Source organism: Mobula hypostoma, chromosome 4 (assembly GCF_963921235.1).
Source record: "Mobula hypostoma chromosome 4, sMobHyp1.1, whole genome shotgun sequence".
NCBI classification, from domain to species: Eukaryota; Metazoa; Chordata; class Chondrichthyes; order Myliobatiformes; family Myliobatidae; genus Mobula; species Mobula hypostoma.
This window is the reverse complement of record NC_086100.1, coordinates 52905072-52922494: the sequence shown is the minus strand read 5'-3', so window position 1 is coordinate 52922494 and position 17423 is coordinate 52905072. Positions and strand designations below refer to the sequence as shown.

Below are 17423 nucleotides of genomic sequence, written 5' to 3'. Positions count from 1 at the left end.
GTTATTTTTTCCCCTCTGTTTTTTGAATTTTTGTTCACTGTGCAATTCAAATGATACTTTGTGAATGGTAAATAAGGAATTCACTGGGGAATCCCTTAAAACAGTTTCAGAATTTTGGAGTAAAAAGTTGTTTGATACATTATTTTCTAATCACTGATACCTTTCTGAGGGCACAGGATGTTTTCCTACCAACAAAAAATGCCATTGGAGTGTTTGCTAAAAAGAAATGATTGACAACACCTATGGAGAGGCTCTGCTCTGCTGTGCTGCAAACTTGGTGTGAGCTTCTGCTCTCCTTGTTGCTGGACTTGGAGCCCAGCACTGATTCAACAATGAATCATGTACAGCTCAGTCTGGAGAAGCTACCTGTGAGGACTCTTCCAAGCGATATAGCCACTTGCTGCTAAGAAGTGCAACTTGGAGCTGCATCTTGGCTGGCACGTTGAGTGCAGGCCATTGCTAGAATCAAACAGCAACTATTCCAAGATTGCCTGAATTTGCAGTCTTTCATCACTTTGGATGAAACTGCTGTGTTCTCTCTAATTTTATATCACAATTCTCAGCTGAGGTTTCCGTATGATAAACTGATTGTAGAAGAACATAAAGAAGGGGAGGCTGCAGCTTCCTTCATGTCCAACAGATACTCATTTGAGAATCTAAAGGATCGGGGCAGTCTGTCTATATGTGGAGCAGCTGCTACCTGTCTCCAGCAATGGCTAGTAATCACTTTGTCAGCCAAGTTGAATCCTTGAGCCCAGTCTCTGCAATTACTCGTGGGGTGGTTTACATTACGGGGGTGAGAGGCCGGCTGAAGGCACCCAACTTGCCAGCACACAAGCATGCTTTAGCAGGGAGGGCAGGGGCTTGTGCCAGTTTCTGGTTTCTTTGTATTTTATTTCAATTAAGTTAAGTGGCATATATAATGATGAATGTTATAAATGGGAGAACAAGAGCCCTAGTACGAATTAGTGATCTGTGGTGCAATTGTGTTTGTTAATCAACCATAAGAACATAAGAAATAAAAGCAGGAGTAGGTAGACCATCTCTCTTATTGAGCCTGTTCTGCTTTTCAATATGATCATTGCTGATCTGGCTGTAAACTCAACTCCACCTACCTAAATTTTTCCTGAACCTTAAATTCCTTTGTTTTCAATGCAATTAATGAGTTAATCTTTACTGCTTCCCTGGATAGAATATTCTACAGATTCACTACTCCCTGGGAAAAGCAGTTCCTTCTCAACTCCATTCTAAATCTACTCTCTCCAGTCTTGGCACTATGTTCCCTTGTTCTTGAGTGGGTAGATGCAGTTTAATGTGGATAAATGTGAGGTTATCCACTTTGGTGGCAAGAACAGGAAGGCAGACACTATACTATTTCAATGGTGTCAAGTTAGGAAAAGGGGAAGTACAACAAGATCTTGGTGTCCTTGTTCATCAGTCACTGAGAGTAAACATACAAGTACAGCAGGCAGTAAAGAAAGCTGATGGCATGTTGGCCTTCATAACAAGGGGAGTTGCGTATAGGAGCAAAGAGGTCCTTCTGCAGTTGTACAGGGCCCTGGTGAGACCACACCTGGAGTATTGTGTACAGTTTTGGTCTCCAAATTTGAGGAAGGACATTCTTGCTATTGAGGGAGTGCAGCGGAGGTTCACGAGGTTAATTCCTGGGATGGCGGGACTGTCATATGTTGAAAGATTGGATCGACTGGGCTTGTATACACTGGAATTTAGAAGGATGAGAGGGTATCTGATTGAAACATATAAGATTATTAAGGGATTGGACACGCTAGAGGCAGGAAACGTGTTCCTGATGTTGAGGGAGTCCAGAACCAAAGGCCACAATTTGAGAATAAGGGGTAGGCCATTTAGAACAGAGTTGAGGAAAAACTTTTTCACCCAGAGAGTTGTGGATCTGTGGAATGCTCTGCCTCAGAAGGCAGTGGAGGCCAATTCTCTGGATGCTTTCAAGAAAGAGTTAGATAGAGCTCTTAATGATAGCGGAATCAAGGGATATGGGGAGAAGGCAGGAACGGGGTACTGATTGTGGATGATCAGCCATGATCACAGTGAATGGTGGTGCTGGCTCGAAGGGCCGAATGGCCTACTCCTGCATCTATTGTCTCGCCTACCAATGGAAACAACTTTTCTGCCTTTATCAATCTTTTCATAAGTTTATATCGTTCTATAAGATCCCCTCTTATCCTCTGAATTCCAGTGAGTATAGTTCAAGGTGACTTGATTTTCCTTTGTTGGCTAAATGAACTTATTGAACCTCCACTGCACTGCCTCCAAAGCCAGTATATCTTTTTTCAAGTTAAGATAAATTTTACCTTATATACTTAAAGTAAAAATAAATTTTATTTTGCACTAATTAATGTTTTATAATGAAGTGTTTGTATTTTGAAAAGAGTTAATAGTGGGGAATAGGAAACAGTCAATTAATTCCTTTCAGAATTAAAGATGCAAAGTACCTGATATATAAGTGGCCCCCGTTTTCTGAACATTCGCTTTACTACACCTCGCTGTTACGAAAGACCTACGTTAGTTACCTGTTTTCGCTAACAGAAGGAGTTTTCACTGTTACGAAAAAAGGCAGTGTGTGGAAAGAAAAAGCAGCGCGCGATAAAAGGCAGCACGCGCCCGAACAGCCAAGCTCCTCCCCGGAACTGCATTCTAGCCGGCATTGCTGAAGTCATAGTCATACTTTATTGATCCCGAGGGAAATTGGTTTTCGTTACAGTTGCACCATAAATAATAAGTAGTAATAGAACCATAAATAGTTAAATAGTAATATGTAAATTATGCCAGTAAATTATGAAATAAGTCCAGGACCAGCCTATTGGCTCAGGGTGTCTGACCCTCCAAGGGAGGGAGGAGTTGTAAAATTTGATGGCCACAGGCAGGAATGACTTCCTATGACGCTCTGTGTTGCATCTCGGTGGAATGAGTCTCTGGCTGAATGTACTCCTGTGCCCAACCAGTACATTATGTAGTGGATGGGAGACATTGTCCAAGATGGCATGCAACTTGGACAGCATCCTCTTTTCAGACACCACCGTCAGAGAGTCCAGTTCCATCCCCACAACATCACTGACCTTGCGAATCAGTTTGTTGATTCTGTTGGTGTCTGCTACCCTCAGCCTGCTGGCCCAGCACACAACAGCAAACATGATAGCACTGGCCACCACAGACTCGTAGAACATCCTCAGCATCGTCTGGCAGATGTTAAAGGACCTCAGTCTCCTCAGGAAATAGAGATGGCTCTGACCCTTCTTGTAGACAGCCTCAGTGTTCTTTGACCAGTCCAGTTTATTGTCAATTCGTATCCCCAGGTATTTGTAATCCTCCACCATGTTCACACTGACCCCCTGGATGGAAACGGGTCACTGGTACCTTAGCACTCCTCAGGTCTACCACCAGCTCCTTAGCCTTTTTCACATTAAGCTGCAGATAATTCTGCTCACACCATGTGACAAAGTTTCCCACCGTAGCCCTGTACTCAACCTCATCTCCCTTGCTGATGCATCCAACAATGGCAGAGTCATCCGAAAACTTCTGAAGATGACAAGACTCTGTGCAGTTGTTGATGTCCGAAGTGTAAATGGTGAAGAGAAAGGGAGACAAGACAGTCCCCTGTGCAGCCCCAGTGCTGTTGATCACTCTGTCGGACGCACAGTGTTGCAAGCACATGTACTGTGGTCTGCCAGTCAAGTAATCAAGAATCCATGACACCAGGGAAGCATCCACCTGCATCGCTGTCAGCTTCTCCCCCAGCAGAGCAGGGCAGATGGTGTTGAACGCACTGGAGAAGTCAAAAAACATGACCTTCACAGTGCTCGCTGGCTTGTCCAAGTGGGCGTAGACACAGTTCAGTAGGTAGATGATGGCATCCTCAACTCCTAGTCGGGGCCAGTAGGCGAACTGGAGTGGATCTAAGTGTGGCCTGACCATAGGCCGGAGCAGCTCCAGAACAAGTCTCTCCAGGGTCTTCATGATGTGGGAGGTCAATCCCACCGGTGTGTAGTCATTGAGGCCGCAGGGGCGCGGCGTCTTCGGCACAGGGACAAGGCAGGACGTCTTCCACAGTACAGGAACCCTCTGGAGACTCAGGCTCAGGTTGAATACATGGTGAAGTACTCCACACAGCTGAGGGGCACAGGCTTTGAGCACCCTGGTACTGACACCATCCGGTCCTGCAGCCTTGCTTGGGTTGAGACGTTTCAGCTGTCTTTTCACCTGTTCAGCTGTGAAGCCCACCGTGGTGGTTTCGTGTGGGGAAGGGGTATAGTCAGGAGAGCAGGGTGGGGGACTGTGAGGAGGGGTAGGAGGGCAGAGTGGAATATGTGTTGGTTGGTGGCCGACAACAGATGGCTCATGTGGGGGATGGGCAGGGGCCACACTGTCAAATCTGTTAAAGAACAGGTTAAGTTCATTGGCCCTGTCCACACTGCCTTCAGCTCCCATGTTGCTAGTTTGCCGGAACCCAGTGATGGTCCTCATCCCCCTCCAGACCTCTGTCATGTTGTTCTGCTGGAGTTTCCACTCAAGCTTCCTCCTGTAGCTGTCTTTAGCCTCCCTGATCCTGGCTTTCAGGTCCCTCTGTATTGCCCTCAGCTCCTCCCTATTTCCACCTCTAAACGCCCTCTTTTTAGCATTCAGGATGTCCTTAATATCCTTTGTCACCCATGGCTTGTTATTTGAATAACAAAGGACAGTTCTTGTCGGAACATTGCAGTCCACACAGAAGTTGATGTAATCAGTGATGCAATCTGTGAGCCCATCAATATCCTCTCCATGTGGCTCACAGAGTACCTGCCAGTCTGTCACCTCAAAACAACCCTGGAGCGCCTCATAAGCCTCTTCCAACCATTTTCTTACTGTCCTCAAGGTTGCAGGTTTACTCTTCACCAGAGGCACGTAGCAGGGTTTTAGATGCACCAGGTTGTGATCTGACCTTCCCAGTGGGGGGAGAGGAGAGGAGCTGTATGCATCCATAACGTTAGTGTACATCAGATCCAGAGTCCTCTCCCCTCTGGTTGTACATCTCACATACTGTGTGAAGTTGGGCAGTGTTCTAGCCATGGTAACATGGTTGAAGTCACCCGAGAAGGTAATGAGGGCACTTGGGTGCTGGGTTTGTAATCTGGCTATGATGGTGTAAATGATGTTACACGCCGACGTCGATAAACACGTGCTTTATCTTGATTTATTTTGTGCATCCGTTAGCACGATGAGTTCTAAGGTATCGGAAAAGCCTAAAAGAGCTCGTAAGGGTGTTACACTTGGCGTAAAACTAGACATAATTAAGCGCTTCGATCGTGGTGAACGGAGTAAGGACATTGTCCACGTGTTGAACTTGCCTGTGTCCACCATTTGCACTATTTATATGCAGAGAGAAAGAATTTTGAAAGCTGCCGATGTTGCTGTTGGTTCTGCTGGTAGCAAAGTGGTCTCTCTTAGTCGACATCCAATAATGGATAAAATGGAAAGTCTATTGCTTAAGTGGATTGATGGGTGTACAAAGCGTGGTGTTCCGTTAAGTTTTCTTATACTTAAGGAGAAATCAGTCAGTCTTTTTAATAAGCAGAAACAGAAAGCACTGGATGATGGTGATGAAAGTGGAATTTAAAGGTAGTCATGGGTGGTTTGATCAGTTTCTGAGGCGAGGGCAGCTTCATAGTTTAAGCAGTGGTCCCCAACCTCCGGGCCGCCGACTGATACATTACTGCGAAGAGTGCAGCGGTAGTCGGAACGCACCCAGCACATCTTTAAGAAAAAAGCCGAAATAAACAAGCTAATTAATTAGGTGCCACCTGGCACGTAAATGTTGGCCCAGATCAGAGGCGATTGCTGGTTGCTTCCGGTGGTTATTCGTATAAGCGTTTAACTGTGACGTAACTGTAATTTATTGGAGTCTTCCCGATTCCGGTAAGTGAACCTACACTGTACATACGCTATTTCTACTTTATATAGGCTGTCTATTTTTATGTGTTATTTGGTATGATTTGGCAGCTTCATAGCTTAAAGGTTACTGGAGAGAGTGTTTCTGCCGAGAGCGCTTGCGCCGTGTTTTTGCTGAGAGCACTTCAGCAAGATCTTCGCTGCGCTAGATAGTGCTACAGAAAAGTATTTCTACTTTATATAGGCTGTGTATTTATCATATTATTCCTGCTTTTACGATACGTTACTGTTATTTTAGGTTTTATGTGTTATTTGGCATGATTTTGTAGGTTATTTTTTTGGGTCTGGGAACGCTCAGAAGTTTTTCCCATATTAATAAATGGTAATTGCTTATTCACTTTACAACATTCCGGTTTGCGAACCGTTTCATAGGAACGCTCTACCTTCGGATAGCAGGGGAAACCTGTATAAAGTGTAATCTGAAAATGCATTAATATCTTAATATAGCAGCAGGGGTGGTTTAATTTTGTGGGTTGGGTTGGTGGGAGTGAGTGTGGCCATACAAATTTAAGTAGCATTGACGTCTGCAATAATTCACAGTGATCTCCACAATAAATTGGTGTTCACCATAAGTCTCTATGGCAGTTTTTCTTAAGTGAAAGGACATTTTGAAAAAGGGTGTGGAGAGGAATGGTGATATTAGAATTTTTGGGACAACTTTTGGATTGTGTTATTCGGTGGGATGGAATTAGATTATTAGACTCTGCACATCTTGCAAAAGTATACTGTTCACTAAAAATAAAACAAACTTTGGTTGTAGAAACAAAAATTCTAAATGGCATCCACATGGAAAAATCAACAAATCAAAAGTTTAGTTTAATATAGTATTCAGGTGAGGTTTCAAGGCTACTTCTTTAGAAGCAATTTTCAACTAGTTTGGCTGAATTTGAACCCATTTCTAGTCTAGTCTCATTCAAACCTACTTTAAAATAATAGGAGTGAAGTAAGAGAAGAGGCAAAATGCACCTGAGTAACTAACACACACACACACACACACACACACACACACACACACACACACACACACACACACACACACACACACACACACTGCTGGAGGAACTCTGCAGGCCAGGCAGCATCTATGGGAGGGTGGGGGGGAAGTCAACATATCGGGTCATACCAGAGTCGCTCCCTACAGAACTCCCTTGTCCGTCCATCATTCCCCACTGATCTCCCTCCTGACACTTACCCTTGCAAGCGGAACAAGTGCTTCACCTGTCCCTACACCTCCTCCCTCACTACCATTCAGGGCCCCAAACAGTCCTTCCAGGTGAGGCGACACTTCAACTGTGAGTCTGTTGGGGTCATATACTATGTTAGGTGCTCCCAGTGTGGCCTCTTGTATATTGGTGAGACCCGACGTAGGTTGGGAGATCACTTTGCTCTGTCCGCCAGAACAGGTGGGATCTCACGGTGGCTACCCATTTTATTTCCACTTCCCATTCACATATGCCCATCCGTGGTCACCTCCACTGTTGGGATAAGGCCATACTTAGGTTGGAAGAACAACACCTTGTATTCTGTTTGGGTAGCTTCCAACCTGATGGCATGAACAATTGCTCAAACTTCCAGTAATGCCTTTCCCAACCACCCCACCCCCCCCTTACCATTTCCCATCCCCTGTCGCCTCTCTCTGGTGCTCTCTCCCCTCACCTTTTTTCTTTCATGGTCTTCTGCCTCTTTCACCAATCAACTTCCTAGCTCTAAGCTTCATCCCTTCCATACAAGTTTCACCTTTCACCTAATGTTTTTCCCTCCCTCTCCCCACTTCAGATCGACTCCTCAGCTTTTTTTCCTCCAGCCCTGCTGAGTGGGTTTTGGCCCGAAACGTCTACTGTAGTTTTTTCCATAGATGCTGTCTAGCCTGCTGAGTTCCTCCAGCATTTTGTGTGTGTTGCTCAATTTCCAGCACCTGCAGATTTTCTCTTGTTTGTGATAATGCACCTGAGATTGTATTCTTCATTGCAGAAACATTTGACATCTATTACTCATTTAAAACTTGTTTGCTTTCACATTGCTTTAACACAGTTCTTAATGTAGGTTAGACCACCTCTGTAGTCAATGTTAGAGGAATTCAAAGTTTAAAGCATATTTATTATCAAGATACGATATATGAATTTATTTTTTTGCAGACATTCGCAGTAGAACAAAGAAAAATACATAATCAATGAAAAACTACAGAAAGACCGACAACCAATGTGCAAAAGAAGGCAACTGTACAAATAAATAATACTGAGAATGAGTTGTAAAGTCTTGAAAGTAGGTTATGGAATCATTTCAGAATTGAGGCTCCTGTATCTCCTTCCCAGTGGCAGTAGCAAGAAGACAGCATGTCCTTGGAAGGTGGGAATCCTTGATGGTTGCTGCTTTCCTGTGGCATTGCTTCTTGTAGATGTACTGAATGGTGGGGAGAGCTTTGCCTGTGCTGGAGTGGGCTGTATCTACCACTTTTTGGAGACTTTTCCATTCTTGGACATTAGTGTTTTCATACCTGGCTGTGATGCAACTACTCAGGATACTCTCCAATGTGCACCTATAGGAGTTTGTCAGAGTTTTAGATATCATGCCAAAACGGCACAATTCAAGAGTTGAAAGATCAAATTTGAGTGGATGCTTTTTTGGAAAAGACATGAAGAAACACTAAATGAGCAAGATCAGCGTATTAGGTGTACGCTGTGCCCACAAGTACTAAACTTGCAACTTGCACTTGTTTAGGCCAGATCCAAGGGATCCTGGGCAATGGATGATATTAAATGTGAATGGGCTAGTGACATTTCTGTCTTCAGGTTGTGGGTGACTCTGGCAACACCATTAATTATTCTCAAATCTTTACTTGCTCTTGAGGGTGAGGTGAGATGTCCCTTAAAGTGTTGCAGACTTTTTGGTGAAACTAACAAAGGATGGGGAATTCTGGGACGTGATCCCATTGATGAAAGAGCAATGATATACAGTAGTTCCATGTCAAAATGATTTATGAATTAAAGATCATTGTACAGGATTAACCGTTAAGTTTTATCCCATAGTGATTTCCATGTTGCTGAAGAAGGTTTTCGAAATGAATTTAAAGTCCCTCCATTTCAAGACTGTGTCCTAACGTTTTTGGGATTTTCAAATGAAGAACTCAGAAGTATGGAAGAAATGACTGAAATGCAAGGTTTGTAGTCAATATTACAGCTTTGTGTATGGATTGTAGTTTTCAGGTCTAATCTTTTAAATTTTTTAAGTACAATCCTGGTTGTTGGTGGGAAATCAATTTATTTCAGAACTCTTTGATCTAGTACAAGCTACTCCTGGTTTAAAAACTAACTTTTTCTCCTGTCTCCCCGCCGTATTCCCCACTCTGGCCCCTTGCCTCCCTTCACCTGCCTTTCACCTCTCCCTGGATCCCCTGCTCCTTCCCTGTCTCGTATGGTCCACTCTACTCTCCTGTGAGATTCCTTCCTCTCCTATCAGTTTCTTACCTCTCTAGCCCTTTACCTTTCCTAGCTACCAGGCTTCACCTTCTTGCTATCCTCCTTCCCTACCACCCCCTCCCCCCAACCTTCTCATTCTGTCATCATCTCCCTTAAGACATGAAGCATTGCAAGAGGGTGCTTGGACTGCAAGTTTCCAGTGAGGCTGCAGCTTAAAAATTAGAAACTGTATTCTATTGGTCAATACAGTGGCAGGTTTTAAACAATTTTGCAACCTACTCATCCTTTACAGGAGGAAGATACTTGGGTCTTGTTGATGAAACTTGTACTCATCTTGTGGTGGAAAATTCAGTAAAACAGCTGCCATTTGAACCATCAAAAAATCTTTTTGTCGTTAAACAGGAGGTGAGAGATGTCATGTTACACAAATACTCGGTTAACTGAATGGAAGATTTTAATAAATGAACGTTGTGGGATTTGATACCTTAATCTAAAGTTACAGTGTTCCACTTTTAATTTCTCATTTGGTCTTTTTTATTTTATTTCTTTCCACTTTTGAACATGGAAATGGTACCTCTCATTTTCTCTTGGTGTTTTATTCATGAGATATTTTTATAAGGTTTTAACGATCCTTTATGTTAAAGTTCCACATTTGTTCGTGTCCCCTGCAGAGTAAGTGAGCCAATTCTTGTTTTTTTTTGATAATTAAATGTTAAGTCCCAACTTTAAAATTATGCGGTTTAGAGTTCCATTTTTCAAAACAATTGTTTCTCTGGAAATTGTCATACAATTATCTATTATGTTGATAACTGTTAACATTTTCTGAAATCTTTTCAAGTGTCAGTGGTTTTTAAAAGTTGTTTTTTTCTCTAGTGGTTCTGGGGAAGCATACAGATGGATGCCAGAGCTGGAGAGTCCATGTACTTGTTTGAAGAGGTATATCAATCTTAAAAATATGCATTAGTGCACATTAATCTTTGGAGATGCATCTTCTCAAAAAAAGCATTTTATTTTCTGATTGCAGTCAGGAAGTCCTGCATTGAAGACGTCAGTGTCTTTACTTTCATTGAGCACACCAAATAGCACCCGCAAGAGACGTCGGTTGCGAGATACACTTGCACAGTTTACAAGAGAGACTGATAACTTGTCGCCTTTCCCTCCATGCAAAAGGCCGTCAGCAGAAGCTTCAGTTTCGCTGGGATCTTTGTTGGATGTTTCTAATACACAAGACTCTTGTGGAGGTGGGTTGATAGTTTATCTTCCTCCTTCAAAGGATTATTCCTCTAATGTGAATGCAGTAATACAGCTTAACAGAAAATCTTTGGCACTGCTGTGCGATTGCTGATTTTTGACCCAATGTGCCCTCTTCAATTTCTCCATATACCTGTATTTTGGTTTTGCTTTCAAATACTTCTATCAACTTCAAATGGTTTCTGTTTTATCGTTGTTGTAGGTTCACATTGTTTTGCTGAACACCTTATTCTTTGTATCTTTTGATTAAATCTTCTCTTACACTCCCTGTTTAAAGGGTCAACAACTGTTTTCTAATCACTGGTACCACCCCAGTAATTTTTTTTTTCTATATCATAAGGAAACAGTCTGTGATGGCTCTCAGACCAATCCTGTTTCCACAATTATTTTGTAGCACAATAGTGTAAATTTATGATTGCTAACAGATTACCAACTACAGTGTCTTAAGGATGTAAGAGGAAACTGGAGCATGGGGGGGGGGAATCTGCATGGTCACATGGAGTTTTGGATTGAACCTGGGTCTGATGCTGTGAGGTAGTAGCAATACCTGTTGCACTTTGTGCCATTGTCCCCAGGCTTTTATATTGGTGCCACAAAATTAATTCACTGCTGCAACTGGTGAATTGGTTGTGAAAGGATAAGCATAACTTGCTTGTCCCCCTTTTATAGATCCCAAACGATATAAGGGTCCTGCCTCTTTCAGGAAGAAAAAAGTGTATTAAGAATTTCTAACCTCTTTACCCCAACACCATTTTAAAAAATTGGACTAATAGATAGATCATTTCGCATTGAATTGCTTTACTGCTATATGTATTCTGATTTCATTAGATTTTGTTATCCTGATGTTTGCCAGTTTCTTATTACTCATAATGGTTTTGAGCTTTTGTTATCATCTAACATTATGAATCTAAGTTCTATGTACTCACGTACAGTTTATTAACATAAATTGCTGAATGTTGCCCTTAACCCAATCTGATAAGCATCCATGCACCACAATGCCTTGTTTTCTGTTGGTTGGCATCATCATCATCACAAGCCTGGGGCAGAAGGTATGGAGATCCTGAGATGCCCAGTTGTCAAGCTCCCCCTTTCAGCCTCACCAGTGTAGTCCAAAAGAAAGCTTATGAAGCAATACGTTTGACACCAGCTTGACCACAGGAGCTGCTGGAAGGATGTTCAAAGACATCCAGCCGCCTTGGGGGCTCCACTCTGGATTTGCTGTCTGGGTTTACTCCCATAGCCTTTGTCTCTCCTGAGGCTGCCCACAAGGCAGTGAGGCTATTTACCCATAACCGGGGATCTGGTGCACAAGCACCAGGGCATGTCCACACACCGGTGGGCCTGTGTGATATGTGTGCAGGGGCCAGACCTCCTTCCTGTCTTCTGTAATTCAGCCCGAGTCTGTAAGGAATTCAGTTTCAATGTGCCACTAACGAGGAGGCACTACATGAGGCTTGCTGTTGGAGAGGCTGTGAACTGGCCAGGAGAGACTTAAACATTCAGCTTTTATTTTCGCAAGACTGCTAGCCAGCACTGGAAGCTGAAAGTGAGAGCAACAAGCACTACCCACCACACTACCACACTTTCTTTCTTCGGCTGTCCATTGATTTTCGATGATGGCTGAGGCCTGGGCAAGGTTGTATGGAAGACTGGCAGTTGCCAATGTTGCAAGTCTCCCCTCTCCACGCCACCGATGTTGTCCAAGGGACAGGGCACTGGGACCCATACAGCTTGGTACCGGTGTCGTCGCAGAGCAATGTGTGGTTAAGTGTCTTGTTGAAGGACACAACACACTGCCTCAGCTAAGGCTCGAACTAGCGACCTTCAGGTCACTAGACCGACTCCTTAACCACTTGGCCACGCACCACCCAACTAACTACCACACTAGAGGCATCACAACCACCACTTTGACACCTGTTACTATTTGTATAACCATAGATCAACTTTCTCTTTTAAACCTGAATGCTTAAATTTCTTGCATTTTACTTGATTAAATGCCTTTTGTGAGGCCAAGTACCTGGAATTACTCTACCCATGTCAGTCCTTTCAGTTACTTTATCATTTAAGTTCTATTGAGAAAGTAGCAACAAGTATTGATTGAAGACTTGAAAGAATTCATTGTTAATAGCATTTAAAACTGGAAATATATATTGTTAAGGAAGAAATAAGTTAGTGTGGTACCATTTGTCAGTTACTTGCTTATTTTTCTTTCAGAATATTCAGAGCACAGGATAGTAAAGAAGCATAGAAAAAAAGATAGACAGCAGGGCACGTTTATGCAGATTCGCAAGCCATTCTCTATCTGGAGATCCCCGAGACTGCAGAAGAGTGGAAAAAATTCTGGCAAGCTTATTGATAATAGAAACTCAGAAATAAAGCAGCATGAAAAATTATTAGAATTCCTTCAGCAAAGGGAAGAAAGACCTGAGTGTTACACTGTTGGTTCTGCGATTAGCAATCCAGAGGTAAAATTAGTTTTTGAGTTTGAAGATGCATCTGGGATTAGAAATGAAACCGGAACAGGAGACACCTTTCCTCAAAGTCAGTGTTTTGGAGAATTTCCAGGAGTAACTGAGCGAAATGTATTTTGCAAAAGCACAATTATTGAGAGAGATACATCCTTTTCCATTACAGAAAAAGGTATCAAAGCTTTGCCTCAGAAGAATAATTCAAAGGATAATATAGCAAACTTTAGGAAAGCTACTTGCCCATCACAAGTGACTGGTAGTAGATTTACAGCGTATCAACAGAGTGGCTCTACCAAAATTGTGGATGTTGGTTTATTTGACCAGGAGACAAGGTTTCCAATATGTGACAGTACAAATAAAGATGGAAATATTAGCAAATTGCTGAATTGCAATTGTGGTGCATTTTCCAATATGTTTGAATCAGAATATCAAGAATTGGAGATGTTACCTCATGATCAAATGCAGCAAAACTTTGTGAAAAGTAGTAATGACAAATTACAACAAAATACCATCTATGAAACTGTGCTTTCAGTGGAGGATATAAAAATGTCCTCTGTATCGGAATGCGCAAAAACTCGAAGCTTTACCTTTTGGGAATTCAGTGCACGTTTTACTGAAGGTACAAATATTCTCAAATGTAGGTGTCACCATTTAAAAAATGTTTTTATAGCGATCTCTCATAATATCTGTACATATTAAAGAAAACAAATCTTATTGAATTAAGTATTTTAAAGCCTTTGTTAATGTTCATTACTATTTTATTACTCAATCCAAGGTCATGTTTAAATTTAAGCTCATGTTTAGACAAGTGAAATTCCTATTTATCGGCTTTTTATAAGGAAACTACATGATTGTCAATTTGCAAGTGTTTGACGATAAACAGATTTAAAGACCCTTCTGTTCCCCTTTCTGTAGAAACTCCCAAGTCTAACATTAAAACATCAAAATGTTATGCAGCTGTTCCTACAAAGCCGTCTGCACGGTGGCAAGTTGCAATGGAGCTATACCAGACAGAAAGCAATTATGTAGATATTTTAACTACAATAATTCAGGTAGGTTTACAGTACATCAATTTATGCTTAGAGTAAAATGCCTCTGAGGTAATACCAAAAGGTTGTCTCACCTTCTGCTTGGGTTTGCAGTATCATATAATGCCTTGGAGCACAATTTTGCTTTGCTGCACATTACTTAGATATTACTGGCCCGTAATACCATACATAACTTAAGGCAGTGTAAATAAGTTAGATTTCAGGCTCTGTGAATCAAGGAGGATATACATTTTTTAATCTGATATGAAAGGTATCAGACATATTGACTTCTGGCAGAATGCTAGCATTGTTTCCGTACCTCATCTGAAGACCATTGTCAGTCGCAGAACTTGATTTCTCTGAAATTTGAAACTGCCTTTTGGTGCTCAGAATAACCAAAAATGATCGAAGTTGAAATCCATGGTTAATGGTAGTCCTCTCGATTTGAATTAGGGCATCTGTAGTGCAAGGACTGAGCATGTATTCTATTTGATGCTTCAGTTTAGATTTGAGTATACCCTGAGACATCTGCTTCTATAGCAGTTTGGGCAAAGAGGACCCCATATCAGAATTGTGGGAGTGCTTTGGTGTCCTCACTAAAATTGCAATTCTCCAGCTAGCAAAATTTAAAATGAGTTGCATAATTATTGTTTCAACACCTGTGCTCAAACTGCCAGCTGTTGCCCTGCAATCCAACAGTCACCATATAAATTATTTATTTAAATGTCATGGTCAATAAGTATGGTTTAAACATTTCATTGTACTTTCCTTCCACAAACGAGAGAATCTGTAGATGCTGGAAATCCAAGCAACACACACAAGATGCTGGAGGAACTCAGCAGGCCGGACAGTATCTATGGAGAAGAGTAAGCAGTTGACATTTTGGGCTGAGACCCTTTATCAGGGCTCAAAGGGTTTTGGCCCAAAACGTCGACTGTTTACTTTTACACAGCTGTTGCCTGGCCTGCAATGTTCCTCCAGCATTTTGTGTTTTGTATTTTCCTTTGCTGCTTGAATTGTTGTTTTTCCTAAACACTTGCCAGTTTTTAATGGCATTTTATTTGCTCCTAGGATTACTGTGAAGCAGGTTCTGAATTCAAGGCAGGCATAAATTAAGGTCTGCTAAACTTAGTATTCAAAGGGATGTTTAAGTAATAAGCTTGTTTGTAGAGACAAAAGTGGCTTTAAAGTACATTTTTCAATTAGACTGAAATACTACATTTAAAAATAATGCTGGAAATATTCTGAATAACATTGAGTAGTTTTCATTTTAAAGTCTAAATCCATCAAACTGGAAGTTAGAAATAAGATTTTACTGTGAAGGGAAAGGGGAGGAAGGCCTGTCAAAGGATGAATGGTCAGAAAAAATGAGGACAAAAGTGCAAGGGGAGAAATGACTGGAAAGGAAATGAGATCAGTCAAGATAAAATATAAAGATAAAGCAGATCATTATTTAATCTATTGAACCAGAAGACTTGGGAGCAGAATTAGGCCACTTTGCCCATCAGGTCTGTTCTGCCATTCCATCATGGCTGCTTTTTTTTAATATACCTTTCAAACACATTTTCCTGTATTTCCCCAGTAACCTTTGAAACTTTAATTAATCAAGAGCCTATCATCCTCCACATTAAATATACCCAGCTGTCTGTGGCAATTAATTCTACAGAATCATCAACCTCTTCCCCGAAACTTTCTCATCTTTGTTCTAAATGGATGGCCCTCAATTTTGAGGCTGTGCCTTCTGGTCCTAGCCTCCCCCCACTACAGGAAACCTCCTCTCCACATCTACTCTATCTAGACCTCTCAATATTCAATGGTTTTCAGTGAGATTCCCCTCTCATTCTTCTGAACCCCAGCCAGTACAGGCACAGAGCCATCAAATGCTCCTCGTATGCTAACCCTGTCATTTGTGGGATAATTCGCATGAACCTCCACAGGACACTCCAATGCCAGCACAACTTTGTAGATAAGGGGCCCAAAACTGCTCACGATACTCCAGGTAAACACGAGGAATTCTGCAGATGCTGGAAATTCAAGCAACACACATCAAAGTTGCTGGTGAACGCAGCAGGCCAGGCAGCATCTCTAGGAAGAGGTACAGTCAACATTTCGGGCCGAGACCCTTCGTCAGGACTCCAGGTGTGGTCTGACCAATGCTTCATAAAGCCTGAGCATTACATACTTGTTTTTATATTCTAGTCCTCACAAAATGATTACTAACATTGATTTGCCTTTCTCACCACCACCTCAACCTACAAGTTAACTTTTACAGAATCCTGCACGAGGACTGCCCATTTAGAAAATTGTCCATGCCTTTATTCCTTCTGCCAGAGTGCACAACCATGCACTTCACTACTCTATTCTATCTGCCAGTTCTTTGCGCATTCCCCGATCTAAGTCTTTCTGCAGACTCTGCTTCTTCAACACTACTTGCTCCTGCACCTATCTTTGTATAGTTCCCAAACTTGGACACAAAAGCATCAATTCTGACCACTACGGCATAAGTCACTGACAGCCAGCCAGAAAAGGCCCTCTTTATTTCCACCCTTTGCTTTCGTGCTTCTTTCTTCTATCCTTGCGAGTAACATGGATATCATGGGCTCTTATATTGTTAAGCAGCCTCATATGCGACACCTTGTTAAAGGCCTTCTGAAAATCCAAATAGACAACATCCACTGCCTCTCCTTTGTCTATCCGCCGACTTTGATAATACTGTCAGTTGATGGGATGGAGCTGGATTGACTTTTAACTCTCAATAAAATCTATTGTTTAGCATGGTCTGTTTAAGAAATAAAAGGGAGCAAAAGTAGATGTAACCTCTCCCAATTAAGTGGTAACATTTCTAATAAAAGCACTGGGTGGAGAAAATTCATATCCAGTGATGTGAATTACATGGTGCACAATTCCATATGGGTGCTGGGCTTGATAGAAAAAGCTATTACCATTTTCTGACTTGCTGTGCATTGATAGTATAAGATGCTTTACATAGCAAAGGAACATAATGTAGTTTTTGAAGATCTGAAATTAAATACAAGTGCTGAAAATGCATTTTCTGAAATGGTGAGCTCAATCCTGAAGACTTAAATGTCCTTCGGAAAGATTACTACATTTTTTGTTGCTATATTGGAACACTAGGCAGAGTTAACATAGGAGTGAGATGGAAAATTGAATGAAAGGCAGCCACGTGCTCAGAAGTGCTGTAATTAGTGTCTGTGAAACTATATTCTGATCTGCTTATTGTTCAGTAAAGCAATGATGAGGCTGCATCATAATTATTCATTGTTATTAATATAACTATA

General features: G+C 41.9%; 1 protein-coding gene across 4 annotated transcripts in view; it reads left to right on the top strand.

The window, feature by feature from the left end:
* ect2 (epithelial cell transforming 2) overlaps window positions 1-17423 on the top strand; it is a 69027-nt gene that overhangs the window by 10944 nt on the left and 40660 nt on the right. For all 4 annotated transcript variants that reach the window (XM_063045785.1, XM_063045784.1, XM_063045787.1 and 1 more), the window contains 5 exons: window positions 8988-9118; window positions 9670-9782; window positions 10251-10313; window positions 10402-10618; window positions 14012-14148. In XM_063045785.1, the coding sequence (XP_062901855.1) occupies window positions 8988-9118; window positions 9670-9782; window positions 10251-10313; window positions 10402-10618; window positions 14012-14148 (661 nt within the window). The remainder of the gene's footprint in view (window positions 1-8987; window positions 9119-9669; window positions 9783-10250; window positions 10314-10401; window positions 10619-14011; window positions 14149-17423) is intronic.